Below are 23,072 nucleotides of genomic sequence, written 5' to 3'. Positions count from 1 at the left end.
TTCGACCAGACCTGTGCTTGGCTGAGGACGTTTTCCCTTCTCTTTCAAAAGCAGTCATGACTTTTAAGATTACCTATTGAAATGCCAAACATTCGGGCACTTTCTGTTACACTAGCGCCTGCCATTCGAGCATCAACAATTTGGCCTCTTTGAAAGTCTGAGAGGTCTGCCATTTCTAGAAGGTTATAACCAATTTCCTTAAATTTCTTTTTTTTTTTAAGGTAGTTTAAGAAAACATATCAAATAACAGAATTTTTTTAAAAAAAACATTAAAATATGTCAAGTTTTGATTGATTTGAACATGTTCAAACATTATGATGCCAAAAAGTCAAGTGTTTCCATTTCTTTGTCCACCCCCTGTAGTAACAGTACAAAAACGATTAATTTTCATGGATGATTGCAGGGATGAACTTGGTTCTCTTTTCATTCCAATCTAATTTAAGGGTTCGAAGTATAAATTGAGATAATTCTGAATTCTGCCCAAGATCCTTCGGTGGGGATGGAGGAAAATGGGCAAGGTATCAAGGAAAGGAAACCTTTTAAACTTGGTTTGATTATCCAATTTTATTTTAATATTTAAGAACCGTATGATTTATGATGAAAGTTGTACCACGTCCAGGAGCCAAGGACAATTTTCAAATCTGGAAAAGTAAGAAAAACCCCAAATAAGAGGCTATTATTAAGAAAAATCACATGAGTAAGCAGAAGGGGTAAATTGGTGGCCTTTTTAAGAGAGCCACAAAAATACTGAAAGCCTTCAAGAAGCTGAGAAGCCAGGGATTAAATTTTTGACTATGCAGTTAGATGCAGGATCTTAAGAAATTAAATTTTATTTATTTATTTATTTATCATTTATTTATTTAGTCCAATACATAATACACATTGAAGAGAATAGATATGTAGTAATATAACTAAAGAAACGAATAGAAGAAAAGATATAAAAGTATAGGTGAACAAATTTGAAAGGAAGAAAAGATAAATGAGATAAGGAGAGACAATTGGACAGGGGACGGAAGGCACATTGGTGCACTTATGCACGCCCCTTACTGACCTCTAAGGAACCTGGAGAGGTCAATCGTGGATAGTCTAAGGGGAAAATGTTGGGGGTTAGGGGTTGACACTACTGAGTCTGGTAATGAGTTCCATGCTTCGACAACTCAGTTGCTGAAGTCATATTTTTTACAGTCAAGTTTGGAGCGGTTAATATTAAGTTTGAATCTGTTGCGTGCTCTTGTGTTGTTGCGGTTGAAGCTGAAGTAGTCATTGACAGGTAGAATGTTGCAGCATATGCTCTTGTGGGCAATACTTAGATCGTGTTTTAGGCGCCGTAGTTCTAAGCTTTCAAGACCAAGGATTGATAGTCTGATTTTGTAGGGTATTCTGTTTCGAGGGGAGGAGTGAATGATATTGTGAGATAGTGCTGTTGCATTAAAAGGTCTTATGCGCTTTTAAACTCCTTTAAAACGATTATTTTAAAATATAGATTGGTATTCAGTTTGCTCAAATTATCATGTGCAGTTTAAGCTGGTAATTTCCCATCTGTCTGAGCCTGTAAGGTCCTGGAAAAGATAAGTCCGTTCAATTTCGAGATACAGTAATAGATATTGGCTTATATTTTGCCAAAAGAAATTATGAAGTTGACAATGTGATGTTTTAGAAGCAGGAATATGCCTGCAAATATCGTTGTTTGGCCTCTCTCGTCTTTCCTGACCCAATAGATTCCATGTTATATATTTTTCTCCCCTAAATAATATTTATTGAAACATAATAATGAGGAAACTGATGTGCCACAAAGCTAAACATCAGCCATTGACATTGTTTTTATTTCTTCTACGACTTTGTCAACAACGAACTCAAAGACTCTAGACCTATTCCACCTCTCGTTGGACTCAATAACAAAGAATACCATGACGATCCATCCAAAGCTAACCTCTTCAACTCTTTCTTTGGCTCTGTCTTCGTTAATAGTAATGGTTCATCCCCCATCTTCACAAATCGCACCTCAAACTCTCTCAACAACCTAACCCAAGTAGACTTCACTATAGACCGTGTTGAAAAAGCAAACATACACACAAACATACCATGCATAACTTGTAGTAGCCTAGGGGGAAAGGATAACTTAACTCCCCCATGCCTGGCGACAAAGGTGGGTCTTAAGTAATTTGCGAAAGACAAGGAGGGTGGGGGCCGTTCTAATCTCTGGGGGGGAGTTGGTTCCAGAGGGCCGGGGCCGCCACAGAGAAGGCTCTTCCCCTGGGGCCCGCCAAACGACATTGTTTGGTCGACAGGACCCGGAGAAGGCCAACTCTGTGGGACCTCATCGGCCGCTGGGATTCGTGCGGTAGAAGGCAGTTCCGGATGTATTCTGGCCCAATGCCATGCAGGGCTTTAAAGGTCATTACCAACACTGCCATAATGTACATTTCTCCAATTCTTTGCTATTTCTATGGGTCAGACACACATGCACAGAAATACACAGCAAACAGTGTATATCATCTTTGCTGTTTTCTGGAAGGCAAATTGCTGGGAGGCAGAAGCCTTTTTTCTTTGTTTTCCTCCTCCAAAACTAAGGTGCGTCTTATACTCTGAAAAATACGGTACATGTGAATCTGTTTTCTGGAGGGAAAAAAAATAGAAAATAACGTTGTTTTCTGCAAAACTTTATTGATACTGGTAAAACCCAATAAAGACTGAACATTCATCTGGCACCACCCCTGGCTACCAGTGACAATTCCCACTGTTTTAGTATCCAAAGTTCAAAGGGCGTCGATGCAGTGAACCCAGCCCAAAATCCGGCAATAGCGCCAACGGCCTAGAGCAGGAGTCTCCAACCTTGGCCGCTTTAAGACTTGTGGACTTCAACTCCCAGAGTTCAGGGAGTTGAAGTCCACAAGTCTTACAATGGTCAAGGCTGGAGACCCCTGGCCTAGAATAAGCGGTGAGTCCAGCAAGGCTGGTGTCTTCTTCTCCAAGCGAGCAGCGGTGGGCTTTTTTCCCAGAGAGCAGCAGTGGACTTCGTGGCTAGAATTAGTCCCTCTCCAGTTGCCGGTACTTTTTCCGTAGCACAGAGACCTGGTCTTTGAAAAGCACCGGGTCCAAGCGGAACTGCGAATGCACCAAAGGCATGTAGCCAAACCAGACGGCAAAGTGATTGACGCACTCCTGGCGTTGAGCGAAATGTAGGCTGCTGTTGGATGGGGGTCCACTTCTCAGGAGCTTCGGAAACGGAGAGAAGGCAAGGAAGAGAGACCGAGCATCGTTATTAGGGTAGACTTTTTAAAAAATCCCATTTGAATTACAGTGTTCCCTCGATTTCCGCGGGGGATGCGTTCCGAGACCGCCCGCGAAAGTCGAATTTCCGCGAAGTAGAGATGCGGAAGTAAATACACCATTTTTGGCTATGGACAGTATCACAAGCCTTCCCTTAACACTTTAAACCCCTAAATTACCATTTCCCATTCCCTTAACAACCATTCACTCGCCATTATTACTGGTACTCACCATTGAATAAGACATTTAGTGATCCTGATATATATAAACATAATTATTAACAAAAAAAAATTGTGTTATTTATTTGCAAAAAAAATTAGTTTGGCGATGACATATGATGTCATCGGGTGGGAAAACCCGTGGTATAGGAAAAGAACCGCGAAGTATTTTTTAATTAATTTTTTTAAAAAAACCGTGATATAGGCTATCCGCGAAGTTCGAACCCAAGAAAATGGAGGGAACATTGTACTGGATAAATAATTCAATATACATTATAACCCTGCTTCTTCCAATTTTCCACACAACGACAATCCTGTGAGGTGGGCTGGGCTGAGAGAGGGCGACTGGCCCAAAGTCACCTAGTCAGCTTTGATTAAGGTGGGACTAGAACTCAAATTCTTTTGGTGATTGGACCAGTAGCTCAGCAATCATGCCTAAGAGAGAACTAGAACTCAGTTTCCTGGTGATTGGCCCAAGGCTAGTCAATCAGCTATCACGCCTAAAGAGGAACTAGAACTCAAACTGTCCTGGTGATTGAACCAGTTACTCAGTTTCTATGCCTCAGGCAAGACTAGAACTCACAGTCTCCTGGTGATTGACCTAAAGTCACCCGCAGCAGGGTTAAAAAGGGAAGGGTTGAGGAAGGCATCGTGGGAACTTATCGTTCAGATTTGAGAGACATTGACGCTTCGTGATTTCGTTTTTCCTTTGGACACTTTTGGAATTTTGACACTGAAGCTAAGTGAGTAATTGGCTGACGTAAGCCAGAAAGACTTCTGTTGTCCTCTGGAGTCGTTAACCCTTAACCTTGGACTCATAAAGTAGCATTCCTCTTGCCGTTGCTGTGGCATTAAGCCAATTGTGTACATAAAGAAACCTTTTTCCTTTTTCAATCTTTTGAGTGTGTGTGTTCGTATAATTGCCTCATTTGGGTGGCCAGCCAGGCAAGCAGAACAAATGCCTTCTCTATTTCGCCTCTGCCCCCTTGGTTCCCATCCGTGTCTGCCTACCTGCTGAGGTGGGCTCTCCCTGAGATGTTTCTTCTGGGTGACTTTGATGGGGGGCAATTTGGTTACAGCAGAAACCAGATAGTTCATCAATATGTCCTCGCAATTGGCAATCTGGTCAACAAAGCTCCTTAGTTTGGCAGGCAAATAGTTGCTGAAGAGGCTGTGATAGTATCTGTGGAAGGAAAACGCAGCGGTGGGCAAAAAAGAGAAGACGAATCCTGCAGAAATGTATAAGGCTTCCCATCTTCAACCTACTCCCTCCAAGTGCATATGCTTAAATATTGAATGGACTTTATCTAAGGCAGTGTTTTTCAACCAGTGTGCCGTGGCACACTAGTGTGCCGCGAGACCTGGTCAGGTGTGCCGCGAAACTCAGAGAGAGAAAAAAAGCGAGAGAAAAAAAAGAGAAAGCAAGAGAGAGAGAAAGAAAGCAAGAGAGAGAATGAGTGAGCGAGAAAGAACAAGAGAGAAAGAAAGCAAGAGAGAGAGAAAGAGAGAGAGAGCAAGAGAGAGAAAGAAAGGGAGGGAAGGAGAGAGAGAAATAGACATAGAGGGCAGTAAGCAGGGAGAGAAAGAGAGCAAAAAAGAGAGGAAGGAAGAGAAAGAAAGAGGGGTGGAGAGAGAAAGAAGGGAGAGAGAATTTTTTTCTCCAAACTTTTTTTAGCCCCCCCCCCCCCCCCGCCCCACTCAATGTGCCCCAGGGTTTCGTAAATGTAAAAAATCTGCCGCGGCTCAAAAAAGGTTGAAAATCACTGATCTAAGGCAGTGTTTCTCAAACTTGGCAACTTGAAGATATCTGGACTTAAACTCCCAGAATTCCCCAGCCAGCATTTGCTGGCTGGTGATTTCTGGGATTTGAAGTCCAAATATCTTCAAGTTGCCAAGGTTGGGAAACACTGATCTAAGGAGTTTTCTGGACATAGGTTACAGTGAGGTCTAAAGAGAAAGATAACTCCTCACTTTAAAAAAAGATATTGCTAAAATTGACCGGATCCAAAGACGGGCTACAAAAATGGTGGGAGGCCTTAAGCATAAAACCTATCAGGAAAGACTTCATGAACTCAATCTGTATAGTCTGGAGGACAGAAGGGAAAGGGGGGACATGATTAAAACATTTAAATACGTATGTTAAAGGGTTAAATAAGGTTCAAGAGGGAAGTGTTTTTAATAGGAAAGTGAACACAAGAACAAGGGGGCACATTCTGAAGTTAGTTGGGGAAAGATCAGAAGCAACATGAGAAAATATTATTTTACTGAAAGAGCAGTAGATGCTTGGAACAAACTTCCAGCAGGCGTGGTTGGTAAATCCACAGTAACTGAATTTAAACATGCCTGGGATAAACATATCCATTGTAAGATAAAATACAGGATAAGGGCACATTAGATGGACCAGGAGGTCTCTTTCTGCCATCAATCTTCTATGTTTCTACGTGCCATTTTAATAAGCCTGCGTTTCATTATGCGTGCTTGGATTTGATCATAAAATAAGCGATTTCTGAGTCCGGGTTCGCTACGAGGGCTTTGAACAGAACAGGAACTGGCCTTCACTGCCCCAATGGGTTCTTCCCAACTTAAGGATGTGCTTCAGTCAGGAAGGGCACCTGTGGTAGAATGCTGCTGCGGTGAGAACCATAGAGAACTCGTTGGTCCATTTGGAAGTGTAGCTCCACTGGTTCTTGCCCGCATCCCAAAAATGGCTGCGCATTGGGAAGCCCACAATCCGGTCAGGGAATGTTCTCCATACAACAAAGGCAAAGTCAACCTAAGGAAGAGAAGAGGAAAACAGATTCAAACTTTTTTTAAAAAAATATTGCATTCATTAGTTTTTGGAAATTAAAAACATCGCTATGCGAGGGTCGCCCAGAAAGTAAAACTAATTTAAATTGAAATCATTTAAGTTACTGTGCACATACATAGATATCTAGGCGTACAACAGATGCTTTTTCGAACAGGTAAGATGTATATTTTTTGAGAAAGGGAAAATGGTATTTCCCAACGATCCCTAAGTCCCTCCGAACCAAGATAGTTGCAGTGGACAGACAGTTTCTCAACTGTCCAGGTTCTAGGCTTTGTCCTGCGTTTAATTCAGGGGTTCACAAACTTTTTAAACGGGGCCAATTCACGTTCTGTTGCGGAGGCCTGAACAGCTGGGTGGGTGTGGCTAGTTGGCCATGTGACTGGGTGGGCGTGGCTAATTTAGCAGTCCATTAAACCAGGGGTCTCCAACCTTGGCAACTTTAAGACTTGTGGACTTCAACTCCCAGAATTCCTCAGCCAGCAAAAGCTGGCTGAGGAATTCTGGGAATTGAAGTCCACAAGTCTTAAAGTTGCCAAGGTTGGAGACCCTTGCATTAAACAATGCACAAATTAAACTTTAATTTGTTATGCTCCTGGGGATGGAAAGCAGGTTAGTGAAGGGATGCGGCTGCCTTGGTGTGTGTGAGAGTGTGTGTGAGTGTGTATGTGTGTGTGTCTTTCCCTCTCTGGAGTCTCGGGAGGCCAAAAACAAGCTCGTTTTTGGCCTCTGCCTTCAGAATCACTGTGCCACCCAAAAATGGGGTCATTTTTGGCCTCCCAAGGCCTCTACACGTCCCATTTTTGGCCTCCAAGGCCTCCAGAACCACTCTGCCCACCAAAAATGGGGCCAGTTTTGCCTCCCGAGGCCTCTACACATCCCATTGTTGGCCTCCACGGCCTCCAGAACCACTCTGCCCACCAAAAATGGGGCCATGTTTGCCCTCCCAAAGCCTCTACACGTCCCATTTTTGGCCTCCAAGGCCTCCAGAACCACTCTGCCCAATAATTTGGGACCATTTTTGGCCTCCTGAGGCCTCCGCACGCCCTGTTTTCACCTCCAATGTTCCCAGAAGACAGGGGGGGGGGGTGGATAAGTGGGCTGGGGTGGGCAGGGCAGCCTCGTAGTCCTGCAAAGCCCAGATTAATGGATTCAGTGGTCCGTATCCAGCCTGTGAGGCATAGTTTGAGGACCTTTGGTTCAAGTAGTAATATGTCCGTTCCTGTATCCAAGGTCCATGGCCACAACACAAGTAGAAAGATTCTGGAGAACTTTTTCACCTCGCTGGTTGAAAGGCTGGTATATTCATCAAGGCTCAACACGGCATCCGTCCCAATAGCAGAATAAGGCAAAAACCGTTCGCTGACCTGCAGGAGGAGAGGCAAGAAACGGTCATCCTTTCAAGGAAGAATCAGATGGGAATCATTGTCAGGTGGATCAATGATACTTTCATTGTAAAGATATAGGAGAGCTAGTTTGGTCTAGTGCAGCGGTTCTCAACCTGTGGGTCGTGACCCCTTTGGGGGTCGAATGACTCTTTGACTCTTTCTTTACCTACGATTATCAGAAAACACAAATTTCCGATGGTTTATTTATTTTTATTTTTTATTTTTTTCATTTTGTCAAGTAAGTATTGGTGGTATAGAAAGGTATATATCAAGTCCCAGTGGGTATAGCTAGCTGATGAGGCCAAAATAAGGCCAAAATAGATCTATCCTAGTCTCCTTTAATTTTCAAATTCAGCAAAAACATGTGACACATATAATAATATTTATATACATGACTGTAAAAAATATGACTTTAGTAATCGGGTTGTCGAAGCGTGGAACTCCTTACTCTATAGTATCATCCCCTAACCCCCAACATTTTACCCTTAGACTGTCCACGGTTGACCCCTCCAGATTCCTAAGAGGTCAGTAAGGGGCGTACATAAGCGCACTAGAGTGCCTTCCGTCCCCTGTCCTATAGTCTCTCCTATTTCTTGTATTTCTTCTCTACTATATCCTCGATAACCTTCATTGTGTATTATTGTGTATTGGACAAAATGAATAAATAAATTATATCCATTACCTTGCTGCTGCTTAAAATGACAGTCACGGGGACAGTGGTTGGGGGCCACGTCTGTGGAGGCGGCTTCTCACAGCTCCATAAGATTAAAATCTATAACAAGAAACAGAGACGCCATCTGAAACGTGGCAGTAGAACAATTTTATGATGCTGCGTTTGTTTGTTTGTTCCTTTCTGCAACTTTTATCCGGCCGCCCATCTTCAACAATTAAACTCTGGGCAGCCCACAAGCCTTACAAACAAAAACATACACACTGAAAAGGATTAAAAGATGTCAGATAAAAATAACCAATTGCTCAATTCATCGCAGAGCACAGCATGTAAACAAATCAGGTCCTGCTAGTATCCTGGCTCTAAGTTCAGAAGGGAAAGCCAGGTTTTTAAGGCCCCCCAAAAGGCCTGAAGCGAGTTTAGGTGGAAGGGTGGAGAGATACAGTGGTACCTCTACCTAAGAAGGCCTCTACTTAAGAACTTTTCTAGATAAGAACCAGGTGTTCAAGGTTTTTTTTTGCCTCTTCTAAAGAACCATTTTCTACTTAAGATCCTGAGCCCAGAAAAATTTCCCAGGAAGTTTGAGAGCAGCACGAAGGCCCGGCCAGTTTCCTGCCATTCCCCCTGGGTTTCTCTCTCCGGCGCAGTGTATGGGAGGTAGCCTCGCGCCGGGTGTACGGGAGGCGCGTGCTCCTCCTCGCTGCCTCAGAGTCCCTCTTTTTTTAAAAAATCTTAAAGTTTTGGATTTTTTTGATCCCCCTGACCTCACCTTCTTCCTTCGTCAGCGACTGTCCTCCTCCTCTTCTTCCTCCTCCTCCTCCCACCCAAATTCCGAGCTTTTATTTCTTTGCTAATGGATTTGCACACATTATGAATCCCAGCGACCGGTTAGGTCCCACAGAGGTGGCCTTCTCCGGGTCCCGTCGACTAAGCAATGTCGTTTGGCGGGACCCAGGAGAAGAGCCTTCTCTGTGGCGGCCCCGACCCTCTGGAACCAGCTCCCCCCAGATATCAGAGTTGCCCCCACCCTCCTTGCCTTTCGCAAGCTCTTTAAAACCCACCTCTGTCGTCAGGCATGGGGGAATTGAGACTTTCCCTTCCCCCTAGGCTTATAGAATTTATACATGGTATGCTTGTATGTATGAGTGGTTCTTTAAATTGGGGTTTTTAAGATTATTTTTAATATTAGATTTGTTTACATTGTCTTTTTATATTGTTGTTAGCCGCCCCGAGTCTTCGGAGAGGGGCGGCATACAAATCTAATAAATAATAATAATAATAATAATAATAATAATAATAATAATATTTGCTTTTACATTGATTCCTATGGGGAAAATGGCTTCTACTTACAAACTATTCTACTTAAGAACCTGGTCATGGAATGAATTAAGTTCTTAAGTAGAGGTACCACTGTACTTCATTTTCTCCAGAAATGATATCACCCCAAAAATCAGACTGGATTGTGGTGGTGGTGGTGGTGGTGGTGACTTTAGGAGTTTAAGCCCACCCACTTCTTTAACCCACCAACAACACTCCAGAAAATAAGAAAAACTACTGAACTTTCTCCTGCTCATTCTCTAATACAGTGATGGTGAACCTGTAGCATGTGTGCCACAGGTGGCAGGTGGAACCACATCTGAGGTCACTCAAGGCATTGACCAATGCCAGCTCCGGTGTGCATGCGTGTGCTGGCCAGCTGATTTTCGGCCTTGTTTTCGGCTGTTTTTGCTCTCCGCAAGCTTCAGGAACGCCTCCTGAAAATCGATCTGGAGCTCTGTTATCAGCTACAGAGGCCTTTAGAAAAACCTTCCTGGCTGCAAAGAAATGAGCCAAAGTGTGCGAGGCCTGGTTGCAACTATCTGAAGGGAAGTAGCAGTAGGGCAGTTCCACTTCTGTTTCGTTTCAGAAGAGAAGGATTTAGGGGTAAATGATTTAGCTTTACTAGATAAATGGTCAAAGCAATGGAAACTGCAGTTTAATGTTTCCAAATGTAAAATAATGCACTTGGGGAAAAGGAATCCTCAATCTGAGTACTGTATTGGCAGTTCTGTGTTAGCAAAAACTTCAGAAGAGAAGGATTTAGGGGTCGTGATTTCTGACAGTCTCAAAATGGGTGAGCAGTGTGGTCGGGCGGTAGGAAAAGCAAGTGGGATGCTTGGCTGCATAGCTAGAGGTATAACAAGCAGGAAGAGGGAGATTGTGATCCCCTTATATAGAGTGCTGGCGAGACCACATTTGGAATAATACTGTGTTCAGTTCTGGAGACCTCCCCTACAAAAAGATATTGACGAAATTGAACGGGTCCAAAGACGGGCTACAAGAATGGTGGAAGATCTTAAGCATAAAACGTATCAGGAAAGACTTCATGAACTCAATCTCTATAGTCAGGAGGACAGAAGGAAAAGGGGGGACATGATCGAAACATTTAAATATGTCAAAGGGTTAAATAAGGTTGAGGAGGGAAGTGTTTTTAATAGGAAAGTGAACACAAGAACAAGGGGACACAATCTGAAGTTAGTTGGGGGAAAGATCAAAAGCAACGTGAGAAAATATTATTTAACTGAAAGAGTAGTAGATCCTTGGAACAAACTTCCAGCAGACGTGGTTGGTAAATCCACAGTAACTGAATTTAAACATGCCTGGGATAAACATATATCCATCCTAAGATAAAACACAGGAAATAGTATAAGGGCAGACTAGGTGGACCATGAGGTCTTTTTCTGCCGTCAGTCTTCTATGTTTCTATGTTTCCAAACTTCCGATTGGCCCCTTGGGCCATTTTTCTGCATCCCCAGGCTTCAGGCGGCTTTCCTAAACCCGTTTGAGCCTCCTGACCAGCTGACAGCTCCATGACTCTTCTGCAAAGGTGACAGCCGGGCGGCAGCGCTTCTCGGCAGCCTCCCGAACACCGAACCCGAACTTTTGCCGAACTTCCGGGTTCGGCTTTCGAGAGAATGCCGAGAAGCCCCCCCAGCTGTTTTGGGAGGTGAGAGACGTGCGGCGGTGTTTTTCGGTGGCCTCCTGAACTTTTGCCGAACTTCCGGGTTCGGCGTTCGGGGCGGCGGGTTCATAAGGCAAAAATAGTTCGTAAGAAGAGGCAAAAAAATTCTGAACCCCGGGTTCATATCTTGAAAAGTTCGTATGACGAGGGGTTCGTATCACGAGGTACTACTGTATATGTAAATAATACTTGTTTAGCATACTAAGTCTGTGTCGTTACTGGCTGTATCACATATCCACACTCTTACCTTAAACTCTGCTCTACGTATGTCGACGTTCTCGCAGCCTAGCTGCACCGAGACATACTAACAGGTAGGGTTGCTCGCTGTCCGATCTGCATAGGATCGAGCCTTGTCTTTTAAAAGACTGCTGGATCCGCCCTTTCCCAGATCCGCGAATCCGTAGACTTTGAAACATAGAAACAAAGAAGACTGACGGCAGAAAAAGACCTCATGATCCATCTAGTCTGCCCTTATACTATTTTCTGTATTTTATCTTACAATGGATATATGTTTATCTCAGGCATGTTTAAATTCAGTTACTGTGGATTTACCAACCACGTCTGCTGGAAGTTTGTTCCAAGGATCTACTACTCTTTCAGTAAAATAATATTTTCTCATGTTGCCTTTGATCTTTCCCCCAACTAACTTCAGATTGTGTCCCCTTGTTCTTGTGTTCATTCCTATTAAAAACACTTCCCTCCTGAACCTTTCCTGATACGTTTTATGCTTAAGACCTTCCACCATTCTTGTAGCCCGTCTTTGGACCCGTTCAATTTTGTCAATATCTTTTTGTAGGTGAGGTCTCCAGAACTGAACACAGTATTCCAAATGTGGTCTCACCAGCGCTCTATATAAGGGGATCACAATCTCCCTCTTCCTGCTTGTTATACCTCTAGCTATGCAGCCAAGCATCCTACTTGCTTTTCCTACCGCCCGACCACACTGCTCACCCCTTTTCAGACTGTCAGAAATCACTACCCCTAAATCCTTCTCTTCTGAAGTTTTTGCTAACACAGAACTGCCAATGCAATACTCAGATTGAGGATTCCTTTTCCCCCAAGTGCATTATTTTATATTTGGAAACATTAAACTGCAGTTTCCATTGCTTTGACCATTTATCTAGTAAAGCTAAATCATTTACCATATTACAGACCCCCCTCCAGGAATATCAACCCTATTGCACACTTTGGCTCGATAGTGGTGGCTCAAAGGTGCTCTCATGGATAGTTTTGAGAAACACAAACATTTCTCCTCCCGTTCGTGGGAAGGAACAAAGCCCGTTGGCACAGAACCTCATTGAAACGGGCAGGAGTGGTGCGAAAGCCCAAGAGCTCTGCTTATTCCTATGGGTCTTATATAAGAAAACACGCCGACGACTCTTGTTGTGCTAAATCTGCCTTGTTTGAACTGCGCCGCAGTACAAACAGTATCTCCTGCGCTGATTCTCAAAGCCGCCCTCTTTGGGGTGGTCCTCTGGTTTTGTCTCATCACCAGACTCGCCTCGGGAATTTTAGTTTATACAATTTTTCCTTGCCCTGTTTGGCAAGCTGCCCAAATCCCTGCTTTGCAAAAACTGCCACTGGGGTTTGGAAGCAAGTAAATTCCTCTGTGAAGAAAAAAAAAATGCTGCCACGTTTTGGCTCCGGGAGTTTGTTCTCAAGCCAGCGTTTTTAGGTTCATAGGAACGGTTGACCCCAAAATGTTAATGGTTTCCTGCAGCAAATCTAAATTATACGACCGAGGAACAGCTAAAAAGTTGCTTCCAGTAAATGCATTTCAGCTTTGCTTGTCGTAAGGAAAGCTGCAGGGGACGCTGGTCTTTCTTGATTAAATTTTCCCACTTGATGTATTTGAGATCTTTGTTGTAAATTGTTTTCTAGGTGTTTGGTGAAAAAAGAGAGTTACTTTAGCAGCGGCAGTGTGAACATGAAATGCCCACAACTATGAAGCTCTTACATTTTCAGCATACAGTGGTACCTCTACTTACGAACTTAATTTGTTCTGTGACCAGGTTCTTAAGGAGAAAAGTTTGTAAGAAGAAGCAATTTTCACCTATAGGAATCAATGTGAAAGTAAATAATGCGTGCAAACCCATTGGGAAAGACAGACAGACATTGATTCCCATGGGAATCAGTGTAAAAGCAAAACTATGTGTGATTGGGGAAACTACAGTGAGGGTGGAGACCCTGTTTCCTCCCAGGAGATTCCTAGAGAGGCCCCACAAAGGCTTCTCCCCGCCTTTTCCCGCCCTCTTTCCTCCCAGGAGATTCCTAGAAAGGCCCCATGGAGGCTTCTCCCCACCTTTTCCAGCCCTGTTTCCTCATAGGAGATTCCTAGACAGGCCCCAAGGAGGCTTCTCCCCACCTTTTCCAGCCCTGTTTCCTCATAGGAGATTCCTAGACAGGCCCCAAGGAGGCTTCTCCCCACCTTTTCCAGCCCTGTTTCCTCATAGGAGATTCCTAGACAGGCCCCATGGAGGCTTCTCCCCACCTTTTCCAGCCCTCTTTCCTCCCAGGAGATTCCTAGAAAGGCCCCATGGAGGCTTCTCCCCACCTTTTCCAGCCCTGTTTCCTCATAGGAGATTCCTAGACAGGCCCCAAGGAGGCTTCTCCCCACCTTTTCCAGCCCTGTTTCCTCATAGGAGATTCCTAGACAGGCCCCATGGAGGCTTCTCCCCACCTTTTCCAGCCCTGTTTCCTCATAGGAGATTCCTAGACAGGCCCCAAGGAGGCTTCTCCCCGCCTTTTCCGGTTACAGTTTCGGAGGCTCGGGTTTGTAAGTGGAAAATGGTTCTTGAGAAGAGACAAAAAAAATATTGAACACCCGGTTCTTATCTATGAAAGTTTGTAAGTGGAGGCGTTCGTAGGTAGAGGTGCCACTCTACGTGTTTTGAGGCTTTGCCTGTCCGTCCTTTCAATGGGCTGTGTTGTTCCATTTTTCTCCCCCTAAAACCAGGCCGTGCAAAGCCCTTCATACTGATAAGCGTACTAAAATGGGACTTTTATGCAATTTCTCCATTGCATTCTTTCATTCGAAAGGGGCTTCTCTTTTCTTGCCTTATTCTCCGTTGCTTGAGAATTCCCTTCCAGGTTTCGTTTCGGAGCATCGGTGGAATGGCGGAAGATACAGATGTTCAACTTAGGGTGACAACTGGGATTGGAATTTCGGCTGCTAAATGACACGGTTGCAAAGCGTAGCCTCCCTGTCCATTTTATTATTGTTGTTGTTGTTATTATTATTATTATTATTATTATTATTATTATTATTATTATTATTATTATTATTTATTGGCTTTGTATGCCGCCCCTCTCCGCAGACTCGGGGCGGCTAACAACAATGATAAAAAACAACATGTAACAATCCAATTTAATAAAACAACTAAAAACCCTTATTATAAAAACCAAACATACACACAAACCTACCATACATAACTTGTAATGGCCTAGGGGGAAGGAATATCCTAACTCCCCCTTGCCTGGCGACAAAGGTGGGTCTTGAGTAATTTGCGAAAGACAAGGAGGGTGGGGGCCCTTCTAATCTCTGGGGGGAGTTGATTCCAGAGGGCCGGGGCCGCCACAGAGAAGGCTCTTCCCCTGGGGCCCGCCAAACGACATTGTTTGGTCGACGGGACCCGGAGAAGGCCAACTCTGTGGGACCTTATCGGCCGCTGGGATTCGTGCGGCAGAAGGCGGTTCCGGATGTATTCTGGCCCAATGCCATGAATGCAATTCCCAACCTCAGAAAGACTTAGAAAAAAGAGTTCGTCCAGAATTCAATATTAATCACGGAAAGCCTGCAGGAAGGCAACTTTTGGAAATATGAGTCTTCCAGGAAAGGCAGGACATTCCCATTAAGTGCCTCAAATCTAAACAAATGCAAGGCCGTTACACTCTAGCAAAGAGAATTTTGGAGACGTATTTCCGGTTTCCTCCAATTGAATGAGAATTGATTTTTTTTTTAATGCAGGATTTGGCAGTACCTATTTTTTCGGAGGATAAGACATTTTTCCTCCCTAAAAGAGGCTGATAATTTGGGTGTGTCTTATACTCTGAATGTAGCTTTTTTTTCCCCCAGCCCTAACTAGCTGTTAACGATCCTCCCAGCTCTTACCTTGCAGGCTCTTTCATTGTTTCTCTCTGTGAAGAATGTTTTCCAAGCCCTAAGTCTTTGCAGGTTTTTTTTTCATTGCTCTAACTTGCTCTGAATAAATTTATTTCCAGCCCTAACTAGGTGATAACGATGTTCCCAGCTCTTACCTTGCAGGCTCTTTCATTGTTTCTCTGTGAAGAATGTTTTCCAAGTCCTAACTCTTTACAGGGTTTTTTTTTCATTGCTCTAACTTGCTCTGAATAAATTTATTTCCAGCCCTAACTAGGTGATAACGATGTTCCCAGCTCTCACCTTGCAGGCTCTTTCATTGTTTCTCTCTGTGAAGAATGTTTTCCAAGTCCTAAGTCTTTACAGGGTTTTTTTTCATTGCTCTAACTTGCTCTGAATAAATTTATTTCCAGCCCTAACTAGGTGATAACGATGTTCCCAGCTCTTACCTTGCAGGCTCTTTCATTGTTTCTCTCTGTGAAGAATGTTTTCCAAGTCCTAAGTGTTTACAGGGTTTTTTTTCATTGCTCTAGCTTGCTCTGAATAAATTTATTTCCAGCCCTAACTAGGTGATAACGATGTTCCCAGCTCTTACCTTGCAGGCTCTTTCATTGTTTCTCTCTGCGAAGAATGTTTTCCAAGCCCTAAGTCTTTACAGGGTTTTTTTTCATTGCTCTAACTTGCTCTGAATAAATTTATTTCCAGCCCTAACTAGGTGCTAACGATGTTCCCAGCTCTTACCTTGCAGGCTCTTTCATTGTTTCTCTCTGTGAAGAATGTTTTCCAAGCCCTAAGTCTTTACAGGGGTTTTTTCATTGCCCTACTTGTACTGGATGTTTGTTTGTTTGTTTATTATTTATTTATTGGATTTGTATGCCGGCCCTCTCCGTAGACTCGGGGCGGCTAACAACAATGATAAAAACAGCATGTAACAATCCAATCCAATACTAAAATAACTGAAAAAACCCTTACTATAAAAACCAAACATACAGACAGACATACCATGCGTAAATTGTAAAGGCCTAGGGGGAAAGAATATCTCAATTCCCCCATGCCTGGCGGCAGAGGTGGGTTTTAAGAAGTTTACGAAAGGCAAGGAGGGTGGGGGCAATCCTAATCTCTGGGGGGAGTTCGTTCCAAAGGGCCGGGGCCGCCACAGAGAAGACTTTTCCCCTGGGTCCCGCTAAACAACATTGTTTACTTGACGGGACCCGGAGAAGGCCAACTCTGTGGGACCTAACTGGTCGCTTGGTCGCTGGGATTCGTGCAGCAGAAGGCGGTCCCTGAGATAATCTGGTCCGGTGCCATGAAGGGCTTTATAGGTCATAACCAACACTTTGAATTGTGACCAGAAATTGATCAGCAACCAATGCAGACTACGGTTGGTGTAACATGGGCATACCTGGGGAAGCCCATGATTGCTCTCGCAGCTGCATTCTGCACGATCTGAAGTTTCCGAACACTTTCCAAAGGTAGCCCTATGTAGAGAGCGTTACAGTAGTCAAACCTTGAGGTGATGAGGGCATGAGTGACTGTGAGTAGTGACTCCCGATCCCAATAGGGCCGCAACTGGTGCACCAGGCGAACCTGGACGAACGCCCCCCTCGCCACAGCTGAAAGATGGTTCTCTAATGTGAGCTGTGGATCGAGGAGGACGCAAGTCGGATGCTTGGCTGCATAGCTAGAGGTGTAACAAGCAGGAAGAGGGAGATTGTGATCCCCTTATATAGAGCACTGGTGAGACCACATTTGGAATACTGTGTTCAGTTCTGGAGACCTCACCTACAAAAAGATATTGACAAAATTGAACGGGTCCAAAGACGGGCTACAAGAATGGTGGAAGGTCTTAAGCATAAAACGTATCAGGAAAGACTTCATGAACTCCATCTGTATAGTCCGGAGGACAGAAGGAAAAGGGGGGATATGATCGAAACATTTAAATATGTTAAAGGGTTAAATAAGGTCCAGGAGGGAAGTGTTTTTAATAGGAAAGTGAACACAAGAACAAGTGGACACAATCTGAAGTTAGTTGGGGGAAAGATCAAAAGCAACATGAGGAAATATTATTTTACTGAAAGAGTAGTAGATCCTTCGTACAAACTTCCAGCAGACGTGGTTGGTAAATCCATGGTAACTGAACTTAAACATGCCTGGGATAAACATATATCCATTGTAAGATAAAATACAGGAAATAGTATAAGGGCAGACTAGATGGACCATGAGGTCTTTTTCTGCCGTCAGTCTTCTATGTTTCTATGAGTTTCAGTCTGTTGACACCCAACCAGGTGCTAATGGTGTTCCCAGCTCTTACTAGCTTGCAAGCTCTTTCATTGTTACTCTCTACAAATAAGGTTTACAGTGATCCCCCGATCATTGCGAGGGTTCCGTTCCAGGACCCCTCGCAATGATTGGTTTTTCGCGAAGTAGTGCTGCGGAAGTAAAAACACCATCTACGCATGCGCAGATGGTGTTTTTACTTCCGCCGCCGACCACGCCGTTCGCTCGCGCCGCTTCCCAGCTGAGTCCTGAAGCCAATTCGCTTCAGGACTCAGCTGGGAAGCCGCGCGGCTGTTTTAAAACGTCGCCGCCGGCATGGGGGAGCCCCCCATGCCGGCGGCGACGTTTTAAAACAGCCGCGTGGCTTCCCGAGTCCTGAAGCCAATTCGCTTCAGGACTCAGCTGGAAAGCCGCCCAGCAGCTGATCTGCCCGGCGTCATCTATGCATGCGTGGCCATAAAAAAAAGGGTGCACATGCGTAGATGGTGTTTTTACTTCCGGGTTGAAAAATCGCGATTTAGCCCGTTCACAATGATCGGGATCGCGATACCCGGGGGATCACTGTATTTTAAAACCCTAACTAGGGGATAAAATAATGTGCTGAAACTGACCAGACTAAGGATGCTAGCCAAATGAATATCTGGTAAGCAGATTTCCTATTTTCCTCCCAAAAATTAAAGTGCATCTTATACTCTGAAAAATATGGTAATTCATATTGTGGGGAAGGCCCAAACAATGCCACTCAACCTCTCCAAAAGGAAACTCAAGCCTTCATTGTTGATTTTTCTTTTCTTTTTTCCCTTTCTTTCTTCTTCCTCGGAATTACCTTTGACTCCAGGTAAGTAGGTGGGCAGGTCTTCTGCAGTTTCCTGGGCAACATTTTTCAAAGCAGATTGCCGCTGCCTTCTTCCCAGGGCTGAGAAATTAATAATTGGCCTCATCCAGCGAAGGGTTACCAAAACTTTTACAACCACACTGTAAGCGTGGCTTATGCAAGACGCCCTGCATTTTCTTTCAACATCTTTCAGTGCAAATTGGGTGCTCTGGGGTGGAGCTCCATTTTCGCTACCCCACTGCGCTCGCCCCTCATCCGGGCAGCCGCCCACCCCTGGCCTCAGCACTACAACTCCTAGTTTCCCAGCTTCCACCCAGCAAGCATCCTTAAGCAGAACACCAAACTTGGTCCCATGTGCCATATTTTTCGGAGTACAGTGTTCCCTCGATTTTCGCGGGTTCGAACTTCGCGGAAAGTCTATACCACGGTTTTTCAAAAATATTAATTAAAAAATACTTTGCGGGTTTTTCCCCTATACCACGGTTTTTCCTGCATCATATGTCATCGCCAAACTTTCGTCTGCCTTTAATAAATTTTTTTTAAAATAAACTTTAATAAATAAACATGGTGAATAATTATCTAAATGGTTGCTAAGTGAATGGGAAATTAGAAACATAGAAACATAGAAGTCTGACGGCAGAAAAAGACCTCATGGTCCATCTAGTCTGCCCTTATACTATTTTCTGTATTTTATCTTAGGATGGATATATGTTTATCCCAGGCATGTTTAAATTCAGTTACTGTGGATTTATCTACCACGTCTGCTGGAAGTTTGTTCCAAGGATCTACTACTCTTTCAGTAAAATAATATTTTCTCATGTTGCTTTTGATCTTTCCCCCAACTAACTTCAGATTGTGTCCCCTTGTTCTTGTGTTCACTTTCCTATTAAAAACACTTCCCTCCTGGACCTTATTTAACCCTTTAATATATTTAAATGTTTCGATCATGTCCCCCCTTTTCCTTCTGTCCTCCAGACTATACAGATTGAGTTCATTAAGTCTTTCCTGATACGTTTTATGCTTAAGACCTTCCACCATTCTTGTAGCCCGTCTTTGGACCCGTTCAATTTTGTCAATATCTTTTTGTAGGGGAGGTCTCCAGAACTGAACACAGTATTCCAAATGTGGTCTCACCAGCATTCTATATAGTGGGATCATAATCTCCCTCTTCCTGCTTGTTATACCTCTAGCTATGCAGCCAAGCATCCTACTTGCTTTCCCTACCGCCTGACTGCACTGTTCACCCATTTTGAGACTGTCAGAAATCACTACCCCTAAATCCTTTTCTTTTGAAGTATTTGCCAACACTGAACTGCCAATACAATACTCAGATTGAGGATTCCTTTTCCCCAAGTGCATTACTGTATTTTACATTTGGAAACATTAAACTGCAGTTTCCATTGCTTAGACCATTTATCTAGTAAAGCTAAATCATTTACCATATTACAGACGCCTCCAGGAATATCAACCCTATTGCACACTTTAGAGTCATCGGCAAATAGGCAAACCTTCCCTACCAAACCTTCCCCTATGTCACTCACAAACATATTAAAAAGAATAGGACCCAGAACAGACCCTTGTGGCACACCGCTTGTAACCTGACTCTGCTCAGAATACTCGCCATTAACAATAACTCTCTGATGTCTACGCTTCAGCCAGCTGCAAATTGCAATTTAGGGGTTGAAAGTGTTACGGGAAGGCTTGTGATACTGTTCATAGCCAAAAATAGTGTATTTACTTCCGCATCTCTACTTCGCGGAAATTCGACTTTCGCGGGCGGTCTCGGAACGCATCCCCCGCAAAAATCGAGGGAACACTGTATAACACACACCTTGTTTCCCCCTAACAGAGGATGAAAATTTGGGCGTGTCTTATACTATACTTTCAAAGCTTGTTTTCCCCCAGCCCTAATCAGGTGCTCACGATCTATTATTATTATTATTATTATTATTATTATTATTATTAATTAGATTTGTATGCCACCCCTCTCCGAAGACTCGAGGCGGTTTACAACAACATAAAAAGTGTACAAATCCAATTTTTAAAATACAATTTAAAACCCTTATAATAAAATAATCACACAATCCAATCAAACCATACACCAACCTTGACAATTGGGGGGGGGGTGTTAATTTCCCCATGCCTGGTGGCAAAGATGAGTTTTTAATAATGTACAAAAGGCGAGGAGGGTGGGGGCAGTTCTAATCTCTGGAGGGAGCTGATTCCAGAGGATCGGAGCCGCCACAGAGAAGGCTCTTCCCCTGGGTCCTGCCAAACGACATTGTTTAGTCGACAGGACCCGGAGAAGACCAACTCTGTGGGACCTAATATACTTCGAAGACTCTATTTACATTTTGAAATGCTCAGGATGGGTGCGGCCTGGTTAGCTGAGCTCATCTGCAGTAAAGACGTGGCTGTTGACAGGACTTGCCCCGTGGTTAAAGGGGAAGGTGAGACCTGCTGACAGCCAGGGAGGTTTAATAGCCCACCCAGGTGTATCCTAAGGCTGCCACACACCCTCCGACATAGTAGGGAATGGAAAAGGCACCAGAGCTCGGTGGATTCTGTACAGCACAACTCTGGAAGGTCACACCTTCTAGCAATCTTCACAACAAGAGGTGTGAACGACAACTGTCGAGATTGTAGTCCAAAGCATCAGGAGTGTGACTTTAGAGGGTAGTAATTAGACGAGAGCTGCTGTTAAATATGAGAACAATGGGAAAGAGGCAATAGAAATTTCATATAGGTTTTCTTTCTTTCTTTCTTACTTTCTTTCTTTCTTTCCTTCTCTCTTTCTCTGTCTGTCTGTCTTTCTGTCTATCTATCTATCTTGTATTAGATTAGTATTGACTTACAACAGTTCATTTAGTGACAATCAAAGTTACGACGGCACTGAAAAATATGTGACTTGTGACCGTTACAACTTTTGTAGCATCCTCACAATCAAGGTCATGGGATCCCCTTTGGCTTTCTGAAGTTAGTTGGGGGGAGAGATCAAAAGCAACGTGAGAAAATATTATTTGCCTGAAAGAGTAGTAGATGCTTGGAACAAACTTCCAGCAGACGTGGTTGGCAAATCCACAGTCACTGAATTTAAACCTGCCTGGGATAAACATAGATCCATCCTAAGATAAAACACAGGAAACCATATAAGGGCAGACTAGATGGACCATGAGGTCTTTTTCTGCCGTCAATCTTCTAGGTTTCTAAACCCCTACATTTTGTTCGCATGATTGGGGTGGGGTGACTCTGCAACAACCGTCACCACTCCAAAAAACAGAATAAAGAAGTTCTTTTACCTTGGCGCAGTATTGGGACCTGGAGACCGCTTGGGTGAGCTTGAGGATGGGCTGAGAAAGGGAGGCGATCGGTGAGGCGGCCCAGATTAACGCTGTAAACTTCTCGGAGGGGCTGGATCCTGTTAGGGGAGAGAACGGGTGAGTCTGGGGTGCTTGAAACCCAAGGGTAGTGGCATTGGGTTGGAAAGAGCCTATAAAATGGACACTACAGAACTGGTACTGGTACATGGTGGATCACATTCATTTTGAAATCATGGAAATAAGATTAAACAACTTTGATGAAAACAAACTGGAGAAGCTGATGGCACGATGGAGTAAGGTGAAAGGTTATATGCTGAGTAGAATCTGTGATGCAAATGTGAAAAATAATCTCCAATCACTCTTTCAATAATAACAAATGCAAAGTAGAGCTAAGGAAATATAGATAGATAGATAGATAGATAGATAGATAGATAGATAGATAGATAGATAGATAGATAGATAGAAATGTAGATAGATAGATAGATAGATAGATAGATAGATAGATAGATAGATAGATAGATAGAAAGGTAGGTAGGTAGGTAGATAGATAGATAGATAGATAGATAGATAGATAGATAGATAGATAGATAGATAGATAGAAAGGTAGGTAGGTAGGTAGGTAGATAGATAGATAGATAGATAGATAGATAGATAGATAGATAGATAAACTATATATATATATATAGTTCAAGTCCCAGTGGGTATGGCTAGCTGATGAGGCCAAAATAAGGCCGAAATAGATCTATCCTAGTCTCCCTTAATTTTCAAATTCAGCTTAAACATGTGACATATATATATATATATATATATATATAAACTAGTAAATATTTGAACCCCCCGCAATTGGTGGTGGTGATGATGGTTATTGTCAGTTGGGTGATGGTTACATGCACTGTGCACTGTTTTATGTTTGTTCTATGTAACCTTATGTGCAAAACCAATAAAATATATTTTTTAAAAAAAAAAAAAAGAAAGAAACCAAGGTTGAAATGCTAGCGGTTCAGGTGTACTGGGGGCGGCAGCCGCCGGTGGTTCAGACCGCTAGTGGATTGCAGCCGGTAGGGGGCAATACCGTGTCCTGTAGTGACAATAGTGGGTGCAAAATTTGGCCTCCGCGCATGTACAAGAAGCAAAATCTTGTGTGAAGACGCACATACAAGTGAGACTTCGGTGATTTGCACTGATTTT

The 23,072-nt window shown here is 43.5% G+C and overlaps 1 protein-coding gene across 2 annotated transcripts in view; it reads right to left on the bottom strand.

The window, feature by feature from the left end:
* Positions 1–2,644: 2,644 nt before the first annotated feature.
* Positions 2,645–23,072, bottom strand: part of LOC139155591 (exostosin-1c-like) — a 74,086-nt gene continuing 53,658 nt past the window's right edge. Inside the window, exons 6-12 of one of the 2 annotated variants that reach the window (XR_011557095.1) lie at positions 21,864–21,982; positions 8,365–8,454; positions 7,575–7,661; positions 6,101–6,261; positions 4,500–4,671; positions 2,927–3,216; positions 2,645–2,825 (exon numbers count right to left, since the gene is read on the bottom strand). Coding sequence is in view for 1 of the 2 variants with exons in the window: in XM_070730793.1 (XP_070586894.1) it covers positions 3,028–3,216; positions 4,500–4,671; positions 6,101–6,261; positions 7,575–7,661; positions 8,365–8,454; positions 21,864–21,982 (818 nt within the window). In the remaining variant the exon portion in view is untranslated. Of the gene's footprint in view, positions 3,217–4,499; positions 4,672–6,100; positions 6,262–7,574; positions 7,662–8,364; positions 8,455–21,863; positions 21,983–23,072 lie in introns of both variants that reach the window. The other variant, XM_070730793.1, reaches the window with a different exon arrangement.

This window comes from Erythrolamprus reginae, unplaced genomic scaffold, assembly GCF_031021105.1.
Source record: "Erythrolamprus reginae isolate rEryReg1 unplaced genomic scaffold, rEryReg1.hap1 H_31, whole genome shotgun sequence".
Classification (NCBI taxonomy): domain Eukaryota; kingdom Metazoa; phylum Chordata; class Lepidosauria; order Squamata; family Dipsadidae; genus Erythrolamprus; species Erythrolamprus reginae.
Note: the sequence above shows the minus strand (reverse complement) of the source record. Positions and strands in the feature narration are given on the sequence as shown.